The 16,965-nt window shown below is 44.9% G+C and overlaps 1 protein-coding gene across 2 annotated transcripts; it reads right to left on the bottom strand.

Moving 5' to 3' along the window:
- Positions 1-294: 294 nt before the first annotated feature.
- LOC308296005 (LHFPL tetraspan subfamily member 2a protein-like) lies at positions 295-15,485 on the bottom strand. 2 transcript variants are annotated; one of them, XM_080739113.1, is made up of 3 exons: positions 15,334-15,485; positions 2,279-3,068; positions 295-1,874 (listed from the first exon to the last, which is right to left on the bottom strand). In XM_080739113.1, exons 2-3 carry the CDS (start codon positions 2,688-2,690, stop codon positions 1,618-1,620), a joined length of 669 nt encoding a protein of 222 aa, XP_080595239.1. In that variant the 5' UTR covers positions 2,691-3,068; positions 15,334-15,485; the 3' UTR covers positions 295-1,617. The 2 variants fall into 2 exon arrangements, with proteins under 2 accessions (XP_080595239.1, XP_080595240.1); XM_080739114.1 differs by having other exon boundaries at positions 15,356-15,458.
- Positions 15,486-16,965: the final 1,480 nt, after the last annotated feature.

The raw sequence follows: 16,965 nt of genomic DNA, 5'->3' as shown, positions 1-16,965 counted from the left end.
TTTGTAGTGGTGAGATCTCAGGAGTTTAGTGAGCACAGATTAAACTCTGGCCTAGATGGAAACGTCATTTGATTTTGAACCTCCCATGGAAAGAAATGTGTGGTTCTTAGGACTTGGCATAATCCATACACCCATAAAGCAACCATCCATACGTCACTGTACCACATACCATCTGCCACTAGGTGTCAGGATCTGCTTAAGGGGTGAGTTGTTATCAATACAGTAATGCATTTCTTTTATTGTCCTTGAAATAAAGAATATTAAAACAAATTATAATAATGAACAGACACCATCCAAAAGTCATACTGTACATTTATGACACTTAACATACATTTACTAAACAAGGAATGGTTTATTTTTTTTCTCCATATGAATGGCTACAGAGTACAAAAGGGATTTCCTTCCTCACACAGTCATCTTTTCACACGCAGCATCATCCCACATGCTACAGATGCAATCATTCTTTTGTTAATATAACAAAAACAGTGGACAGACATGTTAATTTAAGCACATACAGTCTACAATGCTAATTGGTACATGTTACTCACTAGTCAAACTCTCCTCCATTCACACTGACACACAACTCAAAACCAACACACTGAATTATTGCACATCTCATCTACAATGAACATAAGCAATCACATGAATCGTGTTACATTTACAGCGATTAATATGGCGTGTTTCAATGCATTCAAACACAGAGTACGGAACATCAGAATAACTAAGATGCTAAACTATGATGCAGTCTGCTATTTTCATTGGCAAGGATCCCTGGATGAGATCTCACCACGGTAAAAACCTATGACAGGTCCTTCCTATGTAGGCCTGTGCTCTGCTCTTTCTCTAAACACGGCAGTAATTACAAACCCACAGACAATTCATTTCACTGGAGGAACTTCCTTTGAAGTGAACAATCCCTACGCTGGCACATCTGAACTTAGCTAACGAAACATTTACTGCCCTGCCGTGCCACGGGAATCACAACATCTGGCCTTTAAAAAAACCTTAAAGGTTAATTGCCGACATCACCACACACAAAGACCCAACATATGCAAGTGGTTGACGAGTGTTTTAGCTGGTCCATCTGAAAGTATTCAGAGTAGTTGGTTGTTATTTACTGACCTGCAGGTGAACTGCGTGAATCACCTCATTCCTGGTTTGCACAGCATGATGATACAAACAAGCACATTGTTTTACTGTCAAAGTTCAATTTGGCCTCTATAACTCCACACAACTCCAGTACAGTGGTTAGATTAAGGCAGGAATTTAAAAACAGAACATTATTCCTCCAACACACCGGATACCCTTTAGCCTGACTTGTACAGAGGCCATTGTGGCTTTTCGATTTTATTTAACCTAAAGCCTTTTCATCTGGCTTCACTAATGCTTGAGACGGTATAATCAAGGTCAAATATATGACTGTTTGAACACAGGCTCCAGATTTCAGAAAACTATGACAAAGGTTTCGATCTTCCCACCAATTAGCTACTTCTATCCAGGCTAACATGAAGAAAATCTTTCACTGATGCCATCCTTCTTCCAGACTTTCACTATCAGAGAAACTGGGCGCAGGGTGACATCCCAGTCTGTGTCTTCTGGTCCCAGGCCCCTCAAGGCTCAGAGCAGGCAGATCAGGCTCTTCCCCTCCTCAATCTCCTCCTGGACTTTATCGCTGGAGGTGGCAATCTCTGCCTGCGCAGAGAAAACAGCACACAGGAAAGCTGCCAGCGTTCCGCCTATCGCCGCATAGAACGCCCAGCCCAGAGAGCACCCGGCCGGCCTATAAGGAGAGGCCTCAGGACCGCAGTAGTCCATGACTTTCTCTGAACCCCAACCGGCAGGGTACAGCATCAGACCCACCATCAGCAACAGACCTGGAGATAGAAGAGATAACGGGAAGGATGCAATCAACACAAGGCCCGAAACACAGCTGGGAAAACATGAGTCAACTGTCAGTGGTAAAGAAAGACTGTTCTATAGCTATTGTTCAGCTGACAAGAATTTGATTCATGGTGTGAAGATTGAGAACAACTATACGTCAATGCAGACACTTGCACGCACGCATACACACACCGCAAATGATGTCACATGACAAATTAGCTGGATGACAGACCTGTCTAGACACACACAAACACATACCTGTGTTAAGTCTGTGGGATCACAATGCGGTGGGAGGATATGCATACCTATGTGCTCTTGATTCTACAAAGCAGCATTATTGGCTGTGAGAAGAAAGGGGCCCTTTAACGGTGACACACACACACGGCATCTGTCTTACCTGCGATGGCCTGCAGCAGCCCGCAGATGTTGAAAATGCTCTTCCTCAGGATGCTCTGGAAGCACAGGCTGAAGATGGAGATGCAGGCCACACCGCCAAGCACCAGTGTCCCGGCCGCCAGGAACAACATGGCGGTCTGCCAGAAGCCGCTGGCCACCTCACCGAAGGTGCTGGCATAAGGGCCGCAGCTGACCCCTCCGCCCCGGGACCCAATGCGGAGGCAGCGGGCATAAAGCCCCAGGGACGGGCGGTACTCCCCGGGGTCCACCCCGGCCCCGCCGACGCGGGAGTCAGACCGGGGATACCCGAGCAGCCAGTCAGGGCTCATGAAGGCGATGAGCTCGGCGAACGCCACCACGATGCTGAGCAGGGTCCACAGCATAGATCGACATGTCACTATCACGTGGCACATGGCGGCTCCTCTCTCTCTTCTCTCGACACAGGTCGATGACCAACGGCGGGGCTTCTACAGAGACCCGCTTTACAGCGACACCCAAGCCAGAGGGGAAACAAACTAATAATCTGGAACCAGGAAAAAAGGCACGTTCAAATTCCTTGGCAAAAATAGTCGCCCGGTAAGAGACCGTTGCAGGAGAATGCTTCCCCGTCCAGATCCAGATGTTGATCTGATCCTCCCTGAGTAAACACTTTTCCCCCTCTCCTCCGTCTTCCCTCTCTTTTCTTCTTCTTCTTCTTCCTCCTCTCCAGGTCCGTTTTGGTCACCGTGCACGCAGCTACTACAATGCTCCGAAGCAGCTTCCCTCAGCCATGGCAGCTCTTGGAGAAACACCTATGGATTGAGACACACACAGGGATTGTCAGTTATATCAGAGACAGAGAGCAGCGGATGTAGTCATCATGTGGGAGGGAATGAGGGACCAAGCATGTATTATGGGGGAAGAAAAGGGGAGAGTGCCCAGTAAAATTGTTAATTTAACTCTGAACTCAAAACTTACAAGGGACGCCCACATTCTGCAGCAAGCATGAACTGATTACTCAACCGCTGTGAATGAATCAGCGAACTGTTCTCCCATTTATTCTCTGCTTCCTCTTTCTCTTGTCAGCGAGAGAGCTGTTGCAAAATGTGTCTGACCGCCATTCTTATACAGAGACCATCCCCTCACCCAGGGTGATCAAACACACACACACACACACACACACACACACACACACACACACACACACACACACACACACACACACACACACACACACACACACACACACACAGAGAGAGAGAGAGAGAGAGAGATGGGGTGAGAAAAGAGTGAGAGCGGTTCACATTCATTACCAGCCAGATGTGACTTCACTATGAGCAACAGTTCCAGATGTCTGTTGATTTAAAGCCATGAGAGTGTTGGAAGAGTCATGGTGAATCACGACACACACACTCTCACACTCCCTCTCTCTCACACACACACAAACAAACACACACACACACACACACACACACACACACACACACACACACACACACACACACACACACACACACACACACACACACACACACACACACACACACACACACACACACACACACACACACACACACACACACAGAGAGACAGAGAGAGTTCCAAGTGAGCTTCACAGTCCTTTCACACATCTAGACTGTTTATTTTGATCTAATGTATACTGACAGGAGCGCTGGACACACGTTGCCACCCAGCACCTGTCAAGTGCACCTCTGCACTGATGGCCGTCAAAACGTCACGTGCAGTTGACCGCATATTGTGGTGCATGCCTGGCAAGCCCATGTCTACGTCCACTGACAAATCCAGGTTGTTGTGATTGTTGCTTGCTTGTAGATTATTTTGAAAGTTGAAAGTTTTGTTTCTTTGAAACTATTTTACAGTATTAGGGCCTCTCTCTCTCTCTCTCTCTCTCTCTCTCTCTCTCTCTCTCTCTCTCATACATCGTCACTGTCGGGCATATCGTTCGTCACTGTCGGGCAGAAACCTTGTATCTACAAGTTTCAAATGTGTATGTTTTTTCGTAAAGTAAAGCCCTGCTTCATCGTACAAGACTGTCGCACATAACTAGTGAAAACAGCAGATCTACAAGCACACCACGCCTCGCACCAGATCGGCTGTTTTCACTAGTTTAATTTTTTTTAAATGATAAATACAAAACAAAACGGTTTTGGACATACAAGGTTTTCAGCCGACAGCGACGAAATACTGGTAATAAGTAATCTGAACTGTGTGTGTGCGTGCGTGCGTGCACGCGACCAGTTTCCCAATCAGGCTGATTGGGACACTGTTGCTATGTTATGATTCTGTTGCCGCGGCCACACTGGGCCTCCATACAGACGCGTGTCCTCATGGGAGGTTTCTCCGAAAGGGCCTCTGACATCATCAGTCAGCCTTATGACATACACAGGAAACTATGCGGGCTCTGCTTCAGATACAGCACAGTCTTCTCCAGGGGTGTCGCACCAAATCCTGGGCCCTGGGTACAAGGATTCACTGCGGGCCCCCCATGAATGTTCATAGAGGGGAGGGGGTTTAATTTAGACTGGGAACGCATTATTACGCGTTGTTTTGTGCTTAATAGCAGATACACAAGCTCGCAGCTATTTTTCAATAGCTAAAGTATAAAATAATTCCAGGCCCCTCCACCTTGGGCCCTAGTAACCCAGTCCCACGTTTCCCCCCCTTGTGACGCCCCAGGTCTGCTCAATGGAGCTGTTGGACCTCACCCTCCAACGTCTCTGAGGAGACTGAGGTTCCTCTCTGAAGGAACTGGGAGGGGAGTTGAGGTCAGTGTCTGTCTCCAGGCTCTATCAGTAACAGAATGCATTATAAATCATGCCTTTGCTTTGGCTTAGCCAATTTACTCATAAGAAGGGGTGGGATTGTTAAAAGGATAATAATGCAGAATTGTTATGTTAAGATGTCGTTTCGATTCTTGCCCGTTGTATCAATTAAGCTGTGTTGAAATGTGTCGTGCCAAAACAGTCATTACAAACCGATGCAGTTTTGTCTAAAACAAGCTATTGCATTAGTCGGTTCAGGGAAAAACACTCCCGGGCCACTGAAAGTCCTCTCGTTGAATGAGTGTTTTGAGCCTAGTTCAGACAGATTCACGACGAGACGAAAACGTTTTAATGTTGCAGAGATAAATCACAGCAGTCTGCATTAGCCCCTAAGCATAACCACATGAACCCTAGTGTCCCTATTCTGTAGAAGTCATAATATTAGGTGAACATTCTGCGAAAACAGGCAGACATTCAGCTTGAACAGCAGAACTTGCAGGGTGTTGGGAGTTTGGAGATCTGCAATTTTTGGTGAAGAGATATAGGGCTGTATTTTGATTGGCTAGCTCTTATGCCTTAACTTAAAGGCCTGTCCATACTGTCTTCGACCACCGAACCTTTCGTCTGAGAGTTCCGACTTTTCGACGTGCAGCTTTCCGAACTATAATTCGGGGTAATGCTTTTCAGAAGATGCGAGTGACATCATTTTGTAGTTGAACCGGACCTTTCAGACGAAAGGTTCGGTGATCGGAGACAGTATGGACAGGCCTTTAAGTTAAGACATAAGAGTTGGTACTTAAGACAATCAAAATAGAGCCCTTGGTGTTGCAGGAAAAAAGGAGAGGACAGAGTAAAGTTTAGACCACTGGAGGACCACAGTCAATGAAGATATAGGGGCAGAGTGGTTAACTGGCCAATCTGAATGGTGCTTCACTACAAACCACTAGAACAGGGTCATAACAGCAATATCACATCATATGTGGCAACATCTGAGAGGCCGGGGGACGGTGAGATCACCCGAGAGTCACTTCAAAGGGACTCTCAAGGTTTTTCCTATCGCACATGTTCAGATTCAGAAGCACCGCAATCATATTTGTAAACGGTCTATCAGATATCTGATATACTCTCAGGTGCGTGACTGTGACTGTGTGTGTGTGTGTGTGTGTGTGTGTGTGTGTGTGTGTGTGTGTGTGTGTGTGTGTGTGTGTGCGCGCGGGTGTGTGTGTGTGTCTGTGTGTGTGTGCGTGCTCACGTTCGTTTGCTTTGTCTTGAGCTTGGCACCGTTGCTTATCTGTAACATTCCATCTGACTGAATGCTAGGTTTGCTTGAGCCAAACGTGCTCCTAGGAGACATGCCTCTCTGCTTTTAGAGTTTTGCTACACTTTGTTTCTAGAGATCTTGTCATAATTAGAGATTCTGTGAACACTGTGCTAAAATACACTGTCTGAGCAAAATTACACAGCTTTGCCAGATTTGACTTTATTTACCCCGGGTTGATAAACATATCACATCAAAATAGACCACGCTGAGAGTGTTACGTCAACAGTTTCTAACTTCTAAGGGATAAACTTTAGCACCATTGCTGTTCATATTCACCAGGGAGGAAGTAAGTTGGATAAACAGGAAGTAACATTGTCTGTCTTACAATTGCTGAGGTAGAATTGGGATTGTGAGGATGACCTACTATATACAGACTGCTGTTTTTGGTCATACCTGCTTAAACCACAGCTAAAATAAAATAGAAAGATCAAGAAACAAGTGTTTTACATCTCAAAAGGAGATATAAAACAGCTAGTAAAGGAAGCAACTACAATCAAACCATCTCAATTAACAATGCTTCATTTAGCAAAGTAAATACAAAGAATGGGTTCTTGACAAAGCATTGTATCAAGAGTGTAAATAACAGATGTGTTGTAGTCATTTACAACATAGTTTCATACATCAGCCAAACATACTCACTACATAGCCACTGGTTTGCCCAATGTATAAGCAACTATCACAATACCAGACTACACAGGTTCTGAAAGTGCGCACATCCTGTGCTTGTGCACAGATGTGTGTGGACTGTGCATGTCGCCACGCATAGGTGCATGTTATTTTGTGTGGTGTTGCTTGTCCCTCTTGGAAACAGAGAAAGACTGCTATGTAGAGGCGTGAGCATTTTTCTGCTCAGGTTGCTGAAATGTGTATGCATGCATGCGTGCATGCATGCATGCGTACACCGTACGTACATGCATATGTGTGTGTGCGTGTGCGTGTGTGTGTGTGTGTGTGTGTGTTTGTGTGTGTGTTTGTGACCAAATATCCAGGCAACAGTTTTGGTCTCCTTGCAGAGTTTGAGCATTCTGTCTGCAGCTGATTACAGCCTATTCAGGCAGAGCAACGTGTGCTGTGTGTTAAGGCTACAAAGCCCACAAATTACCATCTCGCTCTCTTTAAACTACAGGGACAGAGAATAAACATACCTCGTCTGAGGCAGTCAGCAGGCACCTACTGTGACCCCCCCCAAACTGAACTTACAGGAAATCATGGCTCTCTTAAGTGTCGGTAAAGACTCCAATCACAGAGGAGATGGATACTTTGAGCTTGGATTGAAATGTCTTCACTCAGTTTCAGCACAGAGATGAAGTCAAAGTGTAAATTATATACTTAGTGAACACTCATACGAGTAATATCTTAGTAACCCTGCATGCGTGTTTCTATGTGTGTGCATCTGCCCTGTACTGTATTGTACTGTGTGTGTGTGTGTGTGTGTGTGTGTGTGTGTGTGTGTGTGTGTGTGTGTGTGTGTGTGTGTGTGTGTGTGTGTGTGTGTGTGTGTGTGTGTGTGTGTGTGTGTGTGTGTCTGATAACCGTGTGCTTAAATGCCAATTAGAAAATGGAGGAGTCAGTACATCCTGGAACTGATGAATACTTTCCGCTCGTTTCCTGATTATTGAACAGGCTTCTGGGAAAGTGCTCAAACAGCACTTCCTCCGCAAGGTCAAGGCTTTCTGTGTTTATGCGTGCGCTGGGGGCGGGTAGTGTTTTACACTCCAGCGCCTCAGTCACTATTATGACTTATTCATTGAAGTGCGGGAGAGGCGAAGGCGTCGTGATCCTGAGGTCAGCCAGATGAAATCTCCATACCTCCCTGCAGGCTCCCGCCATTAATATGGATCACCAGCAACAGTTTTGGTATCCCACCCAGAGCCTACTGATAACTGGAGGACACTGACCACCAGGATAATGCGTCTGATCTTGACCCACTCATTTCCACAATAACGTTACACCCCTGCGACGAACGCAATTCATCCTCTAATCACAACGATATGTGTGTTGTCATCTTGCACACAATTTTCCGAACCCACATCGGAAAACCACTGGCCGAGCCAACATCAGCAGTGCCTTTAGTTTGCGGCAATGAGATTCATCAGATGTCTGTATCTGATGAGTTGCTGTATATTACAAAGGCTGATGACAAGACATTTTTGATTGCATAAACCTGTTGGCTAAAAACACCCCTGGCTTGTTGGTCAAAGAGCTCTCTATTGATGATGCATGATATCAACGTGAGCCAGTGTCTCTAAAAGCCCATATTAGTAGGCATGAGGCATATGTGGGTCAGTTCATTGGCCTTAAGTTTCAGGAGGCCGCGAGTAGTAAACTGAGAGTAATTGGTCTGAGATATCAGCCAAGGCGCTGGTGGCATGCCAAGGTGCTGAGGTAATGAGCGCTTGTAAGCAGCCGGGCCGCTACAGTAAAAACTCAAGAGAGATTCGGGAGGAGGGCTGAAAGTGAAAGGGGGTGGGGTGGGGGTGACGGGTGACGGGTGAGGTGGGGCGGTTGAGAGATCTAAAGGGCAGTTGACCCAGATTGCTCCATAAAGAGGCCAGTTCAAGGGAACAATTCCATTCATGGGAGGTGTATTTTTAAATTTGCAACAGATCGGTTGGAAATATATATCCCCCCCCATTTTATAGTGGGTGTGTGAGCTGAAGGAGGGGCTGCCCCTCTCTGGAGAAGTGGTCAAACTGGTGGATCACCCACCCAGATCAGTTGTCCGCCCCCAGGTGATGATGGCTGGGAGGTGGCCGCTACTAGTAGTTGGATTTTTTTAGTGCATTAAGTCAGAGACCCCAGACCAGAAACCTCCAACCAAGGCCTTCTTTTCCTTGAGCTGCAGGGCCAGTGTGGTCAGGCATCTGGACGAGTCATGCGGAGGAACCGAAGCCACATAAGAGGCTATTTCACCAGCGTCAGGGCCTATAGTGGGCCATGAGCAGATCTCTACGCAGCAGGCCAAACAACATGTGGACCATGCTGAAATCACAGTGCAGGAGCCAGGTCACCATGATGAAGACTTTGTGTTGATTTCCCTGTGTGTGTGTGTGTGTGTGTGTGTGTGTGTGTGTGTGCGTGTGCGTGCGTGCGTGTGTGTGTGTGTGTGTGTGTTTGTGTGTGTGTGTGTGTGTGTGTGTGTGTGTGTGTGTGGGTGTGTGTGTGTGTGTGTGTGTGTGTGTGTGTGCAGGGGGTCTGGAGGCCGCAGCATCTTGTCGGATCCCAGGAGAGATGAGAGTGGTGCGATACCATTCTGAGATCAGGCAGGACTGAACTCATCCCGCTCTCATAAAAGAATGCAAGCAGCCGAGCTCTGGGTGGAAGTGAACGTGAGTGAGGAAATACAGCTGGAGAGCTAAACCAACACAGCCCACACACCACGTCAAATAACAGAATCGCACACGCCCATTCTCCCTGTCCAACATATGGTGATGAGCAAACGGTTTGCTCATCAACCCCGCAAAACCTTTCTTTCCGGGGTCAGTTTCTTTCCATAGAGAAAACTTGGATACATTTGACATAACTTAAATGGAAGGGTTCTTCCTGTATGAAGGCGCTCTCTCTTGAGTCTTGAGTCATGACTCATGACATGACAGTGAACGCGGTTAGCTGTTTTAAGCTTTACAGTCGGCATAAAGTCAGCCGTGCCCCACTGTGTTTGTTGACTCTAAATCCTTCAGCACAACTCGTTTATACCTCCTCAAAGACAACAAACGTTGCACAAAGTCCCCCCTACCCTCGTGGGTTTTGGAGGGCACATCTGAGCACTTGTGAAATCCAAGGCCGCGTCTGCCGTAGGAGGTGTTATGGTTGAGCGAATGAACAAAGCTTTTCAACACAGAGGCATTAAGGTGACTTAAACACAAGCACTAATGAGATAAGTAGTTACAGTCAGGCTCCCCGGTTGTCACACCCACTACATCACAGCCTTGGGAAAGCACACATCCACCTGCCTTCACAAAATGCCTCACCCAAAAAATGTGCATGAAGAGTGTAAAGACGACTGTGAGAGAGTCAGACAAAAGATACAAAGAAAATGTGCTGTATTGACTAAACATGCAGCATGAGGTCAGTTCCTTCAGTTTATAACAAGCTCTCTGACTCCCTTTTCTAAATATTATGAAACAGCCTCCGTGGTTCTGCGCAAGAACCCTTTCTTCCTAACCATAAACATGTGAGCCAGTGCTTTTGTAGATTGCCATAAACTGTGAATTCAGAGGGAGTTACAAGAGGAGAAAATGTTCCCATGGATAGGCAGTTAGGCACACACCACAACTTCTGTCTCCTGACTCCAACCAGTGAGTAATGTCTCTCTGCAAAAGTGTCCCTTAAGCCATTTAGGACTAGAATTATTGAATGCTTTAACTATTGAAAAATAGCAGATATACAAGCTCACAGCGCGGCACCGATGCAAGCTTGTAGATCTGCTATTTTTGAAAAATCATGAAGATTTGTGCAAATCTTTGAATATACCGTATACATTTTTTAAAGCGAACATTTGTAACTCAAATATTTGCTTCTGGGGGGTCCCTGATACAATATTTTGAGATGGGGGTCCGTGGCCAAATACATATCATTTTGGGGGTCCTTCACATGAAAATGTTTGAGCACCGCCGACATAGAAACATATCTTTTTCAAAAACCCTTGGAAGGATTCAGAAGACACTTATAGAATTGGGTCAAAATATTCAAAGATTTTCAAGACTTTTCAAAAATAGCAGATCTACAAGCTCGCTGTGAGCTTGTATATCTGCTATTTTTTAATAGCTAAAGCATAAAATGATACGCAATAATGTGTTACTGGCTTAAGAGTTAATTTCAGCTGAATATGACAAACCCATAAAACAAAGGAACCCAACAACACATTAAATTCAAATCACCAACTCCTTCTTAAGGCTTAAGGAATGCCAGCAACCGTTGCATTCAAATGCAATTCTATGGCTTTTTTTCAGCTACGACAGTGAATGGAGGCACAAAGAACGATCAGCGTGACAGACCCCGGCAGTGTGCTAAAACAATACGGCTCACGTTGCAAAGCACAAACACAAACCCACGCCGGTGAACTCACTCTTGCAAGGCTTAATCATATCAAAATGCATGACTTCCCTGGTGAGTGCAGGGTTGCACACATGTGCATGTGCTTTGGCAAAGTAGTGTGTTGTACATGCATTGTGTGCGTGTGTGTGCATGTGTGTATGTGTCGGTGTGTGTGTGTGTGTGTGTGTGTGTGTGTGTGTGTGTGACGTGTGTGTGTGCGTGCGTGCGTGCGTGACGTGTGTGCGTGTGTGTGTGTGAAAGACTTGAATGCTATTGTCCCTTTCCATCTGTTCCAACTCAACTCCACAAAGGCAGCACAAAGACATGCCGACACCGGCCCTCACTCACTCCCTCGGACCCTCAAAGACATGCCGCTGTTGGCCCAGAATGCAATGCACTCCTTCATTTCTCAAAGACAGGGCCGGTGTGGCCCCTAACCCATTCAATCTGCCTTCCACCCAGTCCCCTCTCTCTCTCTCCATGCTGACACTGTGGTGGCCCCATGGTCTCTGACTCACAAAGCCTCGCGGTGACCCTCATTCACAAACATAGAGCAAGGCATGACGACGTGGCCTCTCCCCGCTTCTCTCTGGTCCACAGCAGCAAAATGGTGGTTGAATTAATTTCCTTTATAGCAGGGGTCTTCAACGTTTTCAGGCTGAGGACCCCTTAGTTGAGACTGAGAGAGATGAAGCAGGCACCCCCACAACCCCCTCATAGATTCCGTATAGTTTCATCGTTTGACAGCAAGATCATCAGTGTATTTTGGATTCACGTTAATGTGTGTTTTCAAATAGGCTATTTAACCACTTGAACCGTCAATACTTAATAAACTTGACCTTTCACTATGTACTTAGTATGCTCTTTTTCCCCTCTACATCAAAGCTCTGTGCCGGAAATAGACGATCTCTCTAGATCTGCTATTTTTGGCTAAAGTTCTCAGAATATGGACGCTAGGGTTCAAGTGGTTAATATAAAAAAGGGGAAAAAACAAGTTTCTATCAGACAAAGATTTGGAGGACCCCCTGTTGTAACTCTGAGGACCCCCTAGGAGTCCCGGACCTCCTGTTGAAGACCCCTTCTTTATAGAACTCTGCACTAGTCCTTGTGCTACAGTCGGTGAGGTCTTCCATGTTTGATATCAGATGGTTCCGGGAGACGGTTGGAGGTGGTTATCGATAACTTAGCCTCGGAAACCCAGACTTTTTCGATAACTTAACCAGGAACTGGGTCAACATAACCTGATGCAGGGCCGGTTCTAGGGTTCAGGTGGCCCTAAGCAAGATTATTTTAGGTGGCCCCCCACTGACGGACGCGCGCACTTATTAACTGTCTTTGAATCGCCAAAACCAAAGTTATAAATAATAATGTCTTCTTCTATCTAGTAGAACATGTGGTGTCTGTTGTTAGCACTCAAGCATGTATCTACTAACTACACATAGGGTTGCCAACTCCCAGAGATTCAAATTAGGGATACATCCTGGGATGCATCCGGGCGGCCAAAAATATTTGGGGTTTTGAGGGGCGGTCAAAACCCCAGAAATGCATAGAAATCTGCATTTTGGCACAGATCAGACAGTTCTACCTATAACACACAATAAAGTTTACAATGGAGGTAAAACATTATTAGATCATTCTCTCTGGTTAAAAGCTATTAAAACAGAAACATGTAGGCCTATGCTCTAATGAAAAACATTTCAAAACCAAGATATAACTATTATAATACATTATCTATTTCTAGACACTGTCTAATTTGTCCAAAAACATGAGTGTAATGTTATAACAAGAAAAAACAACAATTGATTTGAATCAGATTCATACAAAGCATCACACACCTTCATCCTGTGTTCTTTTGGTCTCAAATTGCAACTTGTAGGCCTATTCAACTCTACAGTATGTGGCATATTTTCAGTTCTGTTGTCTTGTGTGAGATCTAAATTTTATTGCGCATTAAAATAATAAGTAGCAGTTGGATAGGGTAGGAGTGGGCAACTTAGATGATGGAGAGGGCCACTATATTTCACAATCACTCCAGAGGGCCACAATGCATATTGTAAAAAAAATTGATCTACAAGCATTGCGGTGATCCATTATTTTCAAATTGTTTTAAATTGGAATCCTGTATTCTTTTTAGCTATTTTTTTTTTTACTGGAATCCTGAAAAGTAACATTATTATTTAATTTCAAATACATTTATATGTTCGTATGTTAACCTTATGAAATGCAAATACATTGACAAAAAAGACTATAGCACTGGTCATTATGCTACTACTATAGACTGAAGTAATTAAAGTGGGTAACAGCTGAAATCAATAATATATCAGTATTCCGATATTAACCTGTGGGTCTTGGCCACATGTCGAGAGGGCCGCTTCACACTCACTCCACAATGCATATAGTGAAAAATAGCTGATCTACAAGCTCAAAACGCGTTGCAGTCTTCTCCCTGTGATGTGGCCCCCTTATGGTTGTGGCCCCTTATGGCTGAAGTAGTTAATGTATGTTGTTTTGTAATAATAATCCAAATCTACAAAGTAACTAGTAGAGTAAAGAGTACAATATGTGTCTCTGAGATGTAGTGGAGTAGAAGTAAAAGTATAGAAAACTGGAAATATTCCAGTAAAGTAGACCCCAAAATTAAGTACAGTGCTTGAGTACATGTACTTAGTTACTTTTGCAGTTGCACCACTGTATATACAATAGCCTAATAGGTGTTCTCCTACATTGGGTACAGCTTCTTGGGTGGCACACAGGCAACACCAATGTGTTTCATGTTTCCTCCACTGACTTCATAGACACTCAAGTGAGATTGCTGAGGGGAGGCTGTAAGTAATAAGCCAGACAGAGAGATAGAACAGGCCAACAGACACAGAGATGAAAATAAAATAAAAGAGAGGGCGTGCCTTGAAGACTTGTCCGCGACCGATTATGAAATAAAAACTATAAAGACAAAGTGCTAAATATACACACACTAATAAGCATTTTAGTTCCTTGCAGGGGTGATTTCTATAAAGAGCAGTGCTGTGGTGCAAAAGTGATGCCAGATGTTCCTTCTACCTGACAATGTAAATTGGCCAGCTAGACAGACAGACAGACAGACAGACAGACAGACAGACAGACAGACAGACAGACAGACAGACAGGGCACTGACAACTGTACTGTAACTGCCTCGTCTCTTCCAAGAATGAGGTCTCTTGTGCATCTTGGAACCAGGCAAAATAACGGACTAAATGTGAGTCATGAGGACGTTTGGAGAGCAGCCTATAATGCTGTTGGCTACGATTGGCTCAGGGGTTGTGATCTAGGCTCTCCCTGAGGGCAGTGGCCAGTGGGAGTAGATGTTGGCAGCTTCAACCAACCAGTACTATGTATGTATCTCTCTATAGCCAAGTAATTACCAAGGCATGCATGGGCAGGCTTCTACCCATACATAAAACAAAGACACATTGATCTGCTGATAAGCATTGCAATCATCAAACACTTGCTTCTGACAGACACAGACATAACGGGGACTAGTAACAGCCTAGGCAGGCAATGAACCCAAGTAGCACCTCATAGCTGTGTGTGTGTGTGTGTGTGTGTGTGTGTGTGTGTGTGTGTGTGTGTGTGTGTGTGTGTGTGTGTGTGTGTGGGTGTCCGTGCGCGTGCGTCCGTACGCGTGAGCAAATACCCAAATAGTCTGAATTCTGAACCCCCAAAAAATAGTTGCTACAATGATGTTGCTTTTCCTACAAAACTGTTGAATGCGAGCCTGCTGAAAGCACACCACGAGATTACGTAGAAGTCTAGAACGCATATGAATGGCAACGCAGCAGCACACAATGATTTGATTTGAAAAAGACATCCTCCTGACTGAGACTCACCAAAACAAACGAAACGAGGTAAAGTAAAGCTTTACATGCCTGGATTGGTTTTTGTTTTGATCGTTTTTTTTACCTTGTTTCTTTTCGCTACTTACAAAAATGACGGACGCTGAAACTTTTCCAACGGTTCTTGGGAGGGTTTTCTCCGGGCAGCCCAGCGGTCCAAACCTTCATTCACCGGAGCTTTTCTTTCTTTAGATCGTTATTCTCTCCTTCTTCCTCACACAAAGCCATCCCACAACCATCTGACGTCGTCTTTTCTCTTTTTAGCCCCCTCTCTCTCTCTCCCTCTTTCTCTCTCCTCCTTTCCTTTCCCTTCCCCCACGTTTTGTCAGAAAGAAGGAAAGTTGCAGTGATGAAGTATCCCTCGTTGATCCACGTCAGGCGCTGAGGCGCCCGTTAGAAACTTACCCGCATTGCCCGCATTCACTGTCTGCAAGGCATTGGTAAACAATAAACATAATCAATAAAACAAACCTCTTCCAGGTTGTGATGTGGCCCAATGTGGGAAGTGAGTAAAAAAAGTAATCCCTGCTCTATAGTAACTTTATACTTTAAGCCTTCTGGCAACTCCTACTAGGCTGCTTTGTCTTGGGTAGCCTATGTTTTATTTCCCCTTCTTCTTTATGATTCAATCAAATGAACCATCGCCAAGGCTTTGCCTGATAATAACCCATTATACGCAGTTAATTAATTGCATACAATAATGCATATAGCCTTATAATTGCCAAAGTATGAGCTATATTCACATTTGCAATAGTGTTTGTTTACAGATAACATCTCTACAGTTCTTTAGTTGCCTAAAACAGAAAATATAGTCTACCAATTTAACCAAACCAGGATAATAAGGGTACGATTATCAGCTTTGAAATTAAGCTGATTAATTATTATTTGTATAATTACAAGTGAAATTTCATGATCGTGATTCATGACAGCCCTAACTGCAAGTAGAGGAGTTTAACTGAACAACTCTTTGAGTGAAATAAATGTAACCTTTGATATGTGGCAAGAGTTTTCATATAGGAACAGGATCATATTCCATAATGTGCATGCTGGTTTCCTCTAACATTAACCAACATGGTGAGTGCACTTTGGAGATGTGTGTGCTGATGTGTGAGATTGAAAGCACATCATGACATTTGTACTGCAGCTGAATGAGAAACATTAGCATTGGTGGACACAAAGGTCATGCTGATGAACAGATGTGAGCCTGTGCCTGAACACTTTCAAACTCTCACCAAGAAATTAAGTAATTCACTCTCTCTCTCTCTCTCTCACTCACTCACTCACTCACTCACTCACTCACTCACTCACACACACACACACACACACACACACACACACACACACACACACACACACACACACACACACACACACACACACACACACACACACACACACACACACACACACGTGCACACACAATGGCAAGCTCTCACCAGACTCCTCTCCTCCTCTCTATAGTAGAGAGAGAGAGAGGATGGGGTGTTTTCCACACTGTAGGCAGACAGGGAGCCAGCCAAATACATAAACCACACTAATTATACTGTGGTCTGTGGAACAGTGACAACTCAGGCAAGGCTGTCACACTGGGGACTGTAGCAAAACGTAAGGGACACTGCAGGGGGGAAACACTGAATGACACAGGATGGAAAATGTACATATGTTTGCAGAGATAGCCGCGTGTGCTTCATGTACTGTA

Source organism: Nannobrachium achirus (genome assembly GCF_963921795.1).
Source record: "Nannobrachium achirus genome assembly, chromosome: 12".
Classification (NCBI taxonomy): Eukaryota; Metazoa; Chordata; class Actinopteri; order Myctophiformes; family Myctophidae; genus Nannobrachium; species Nannobrachium achirus.
This window is presented reverse-complemented; position numbering and strand designations above follow the sequence as displayed.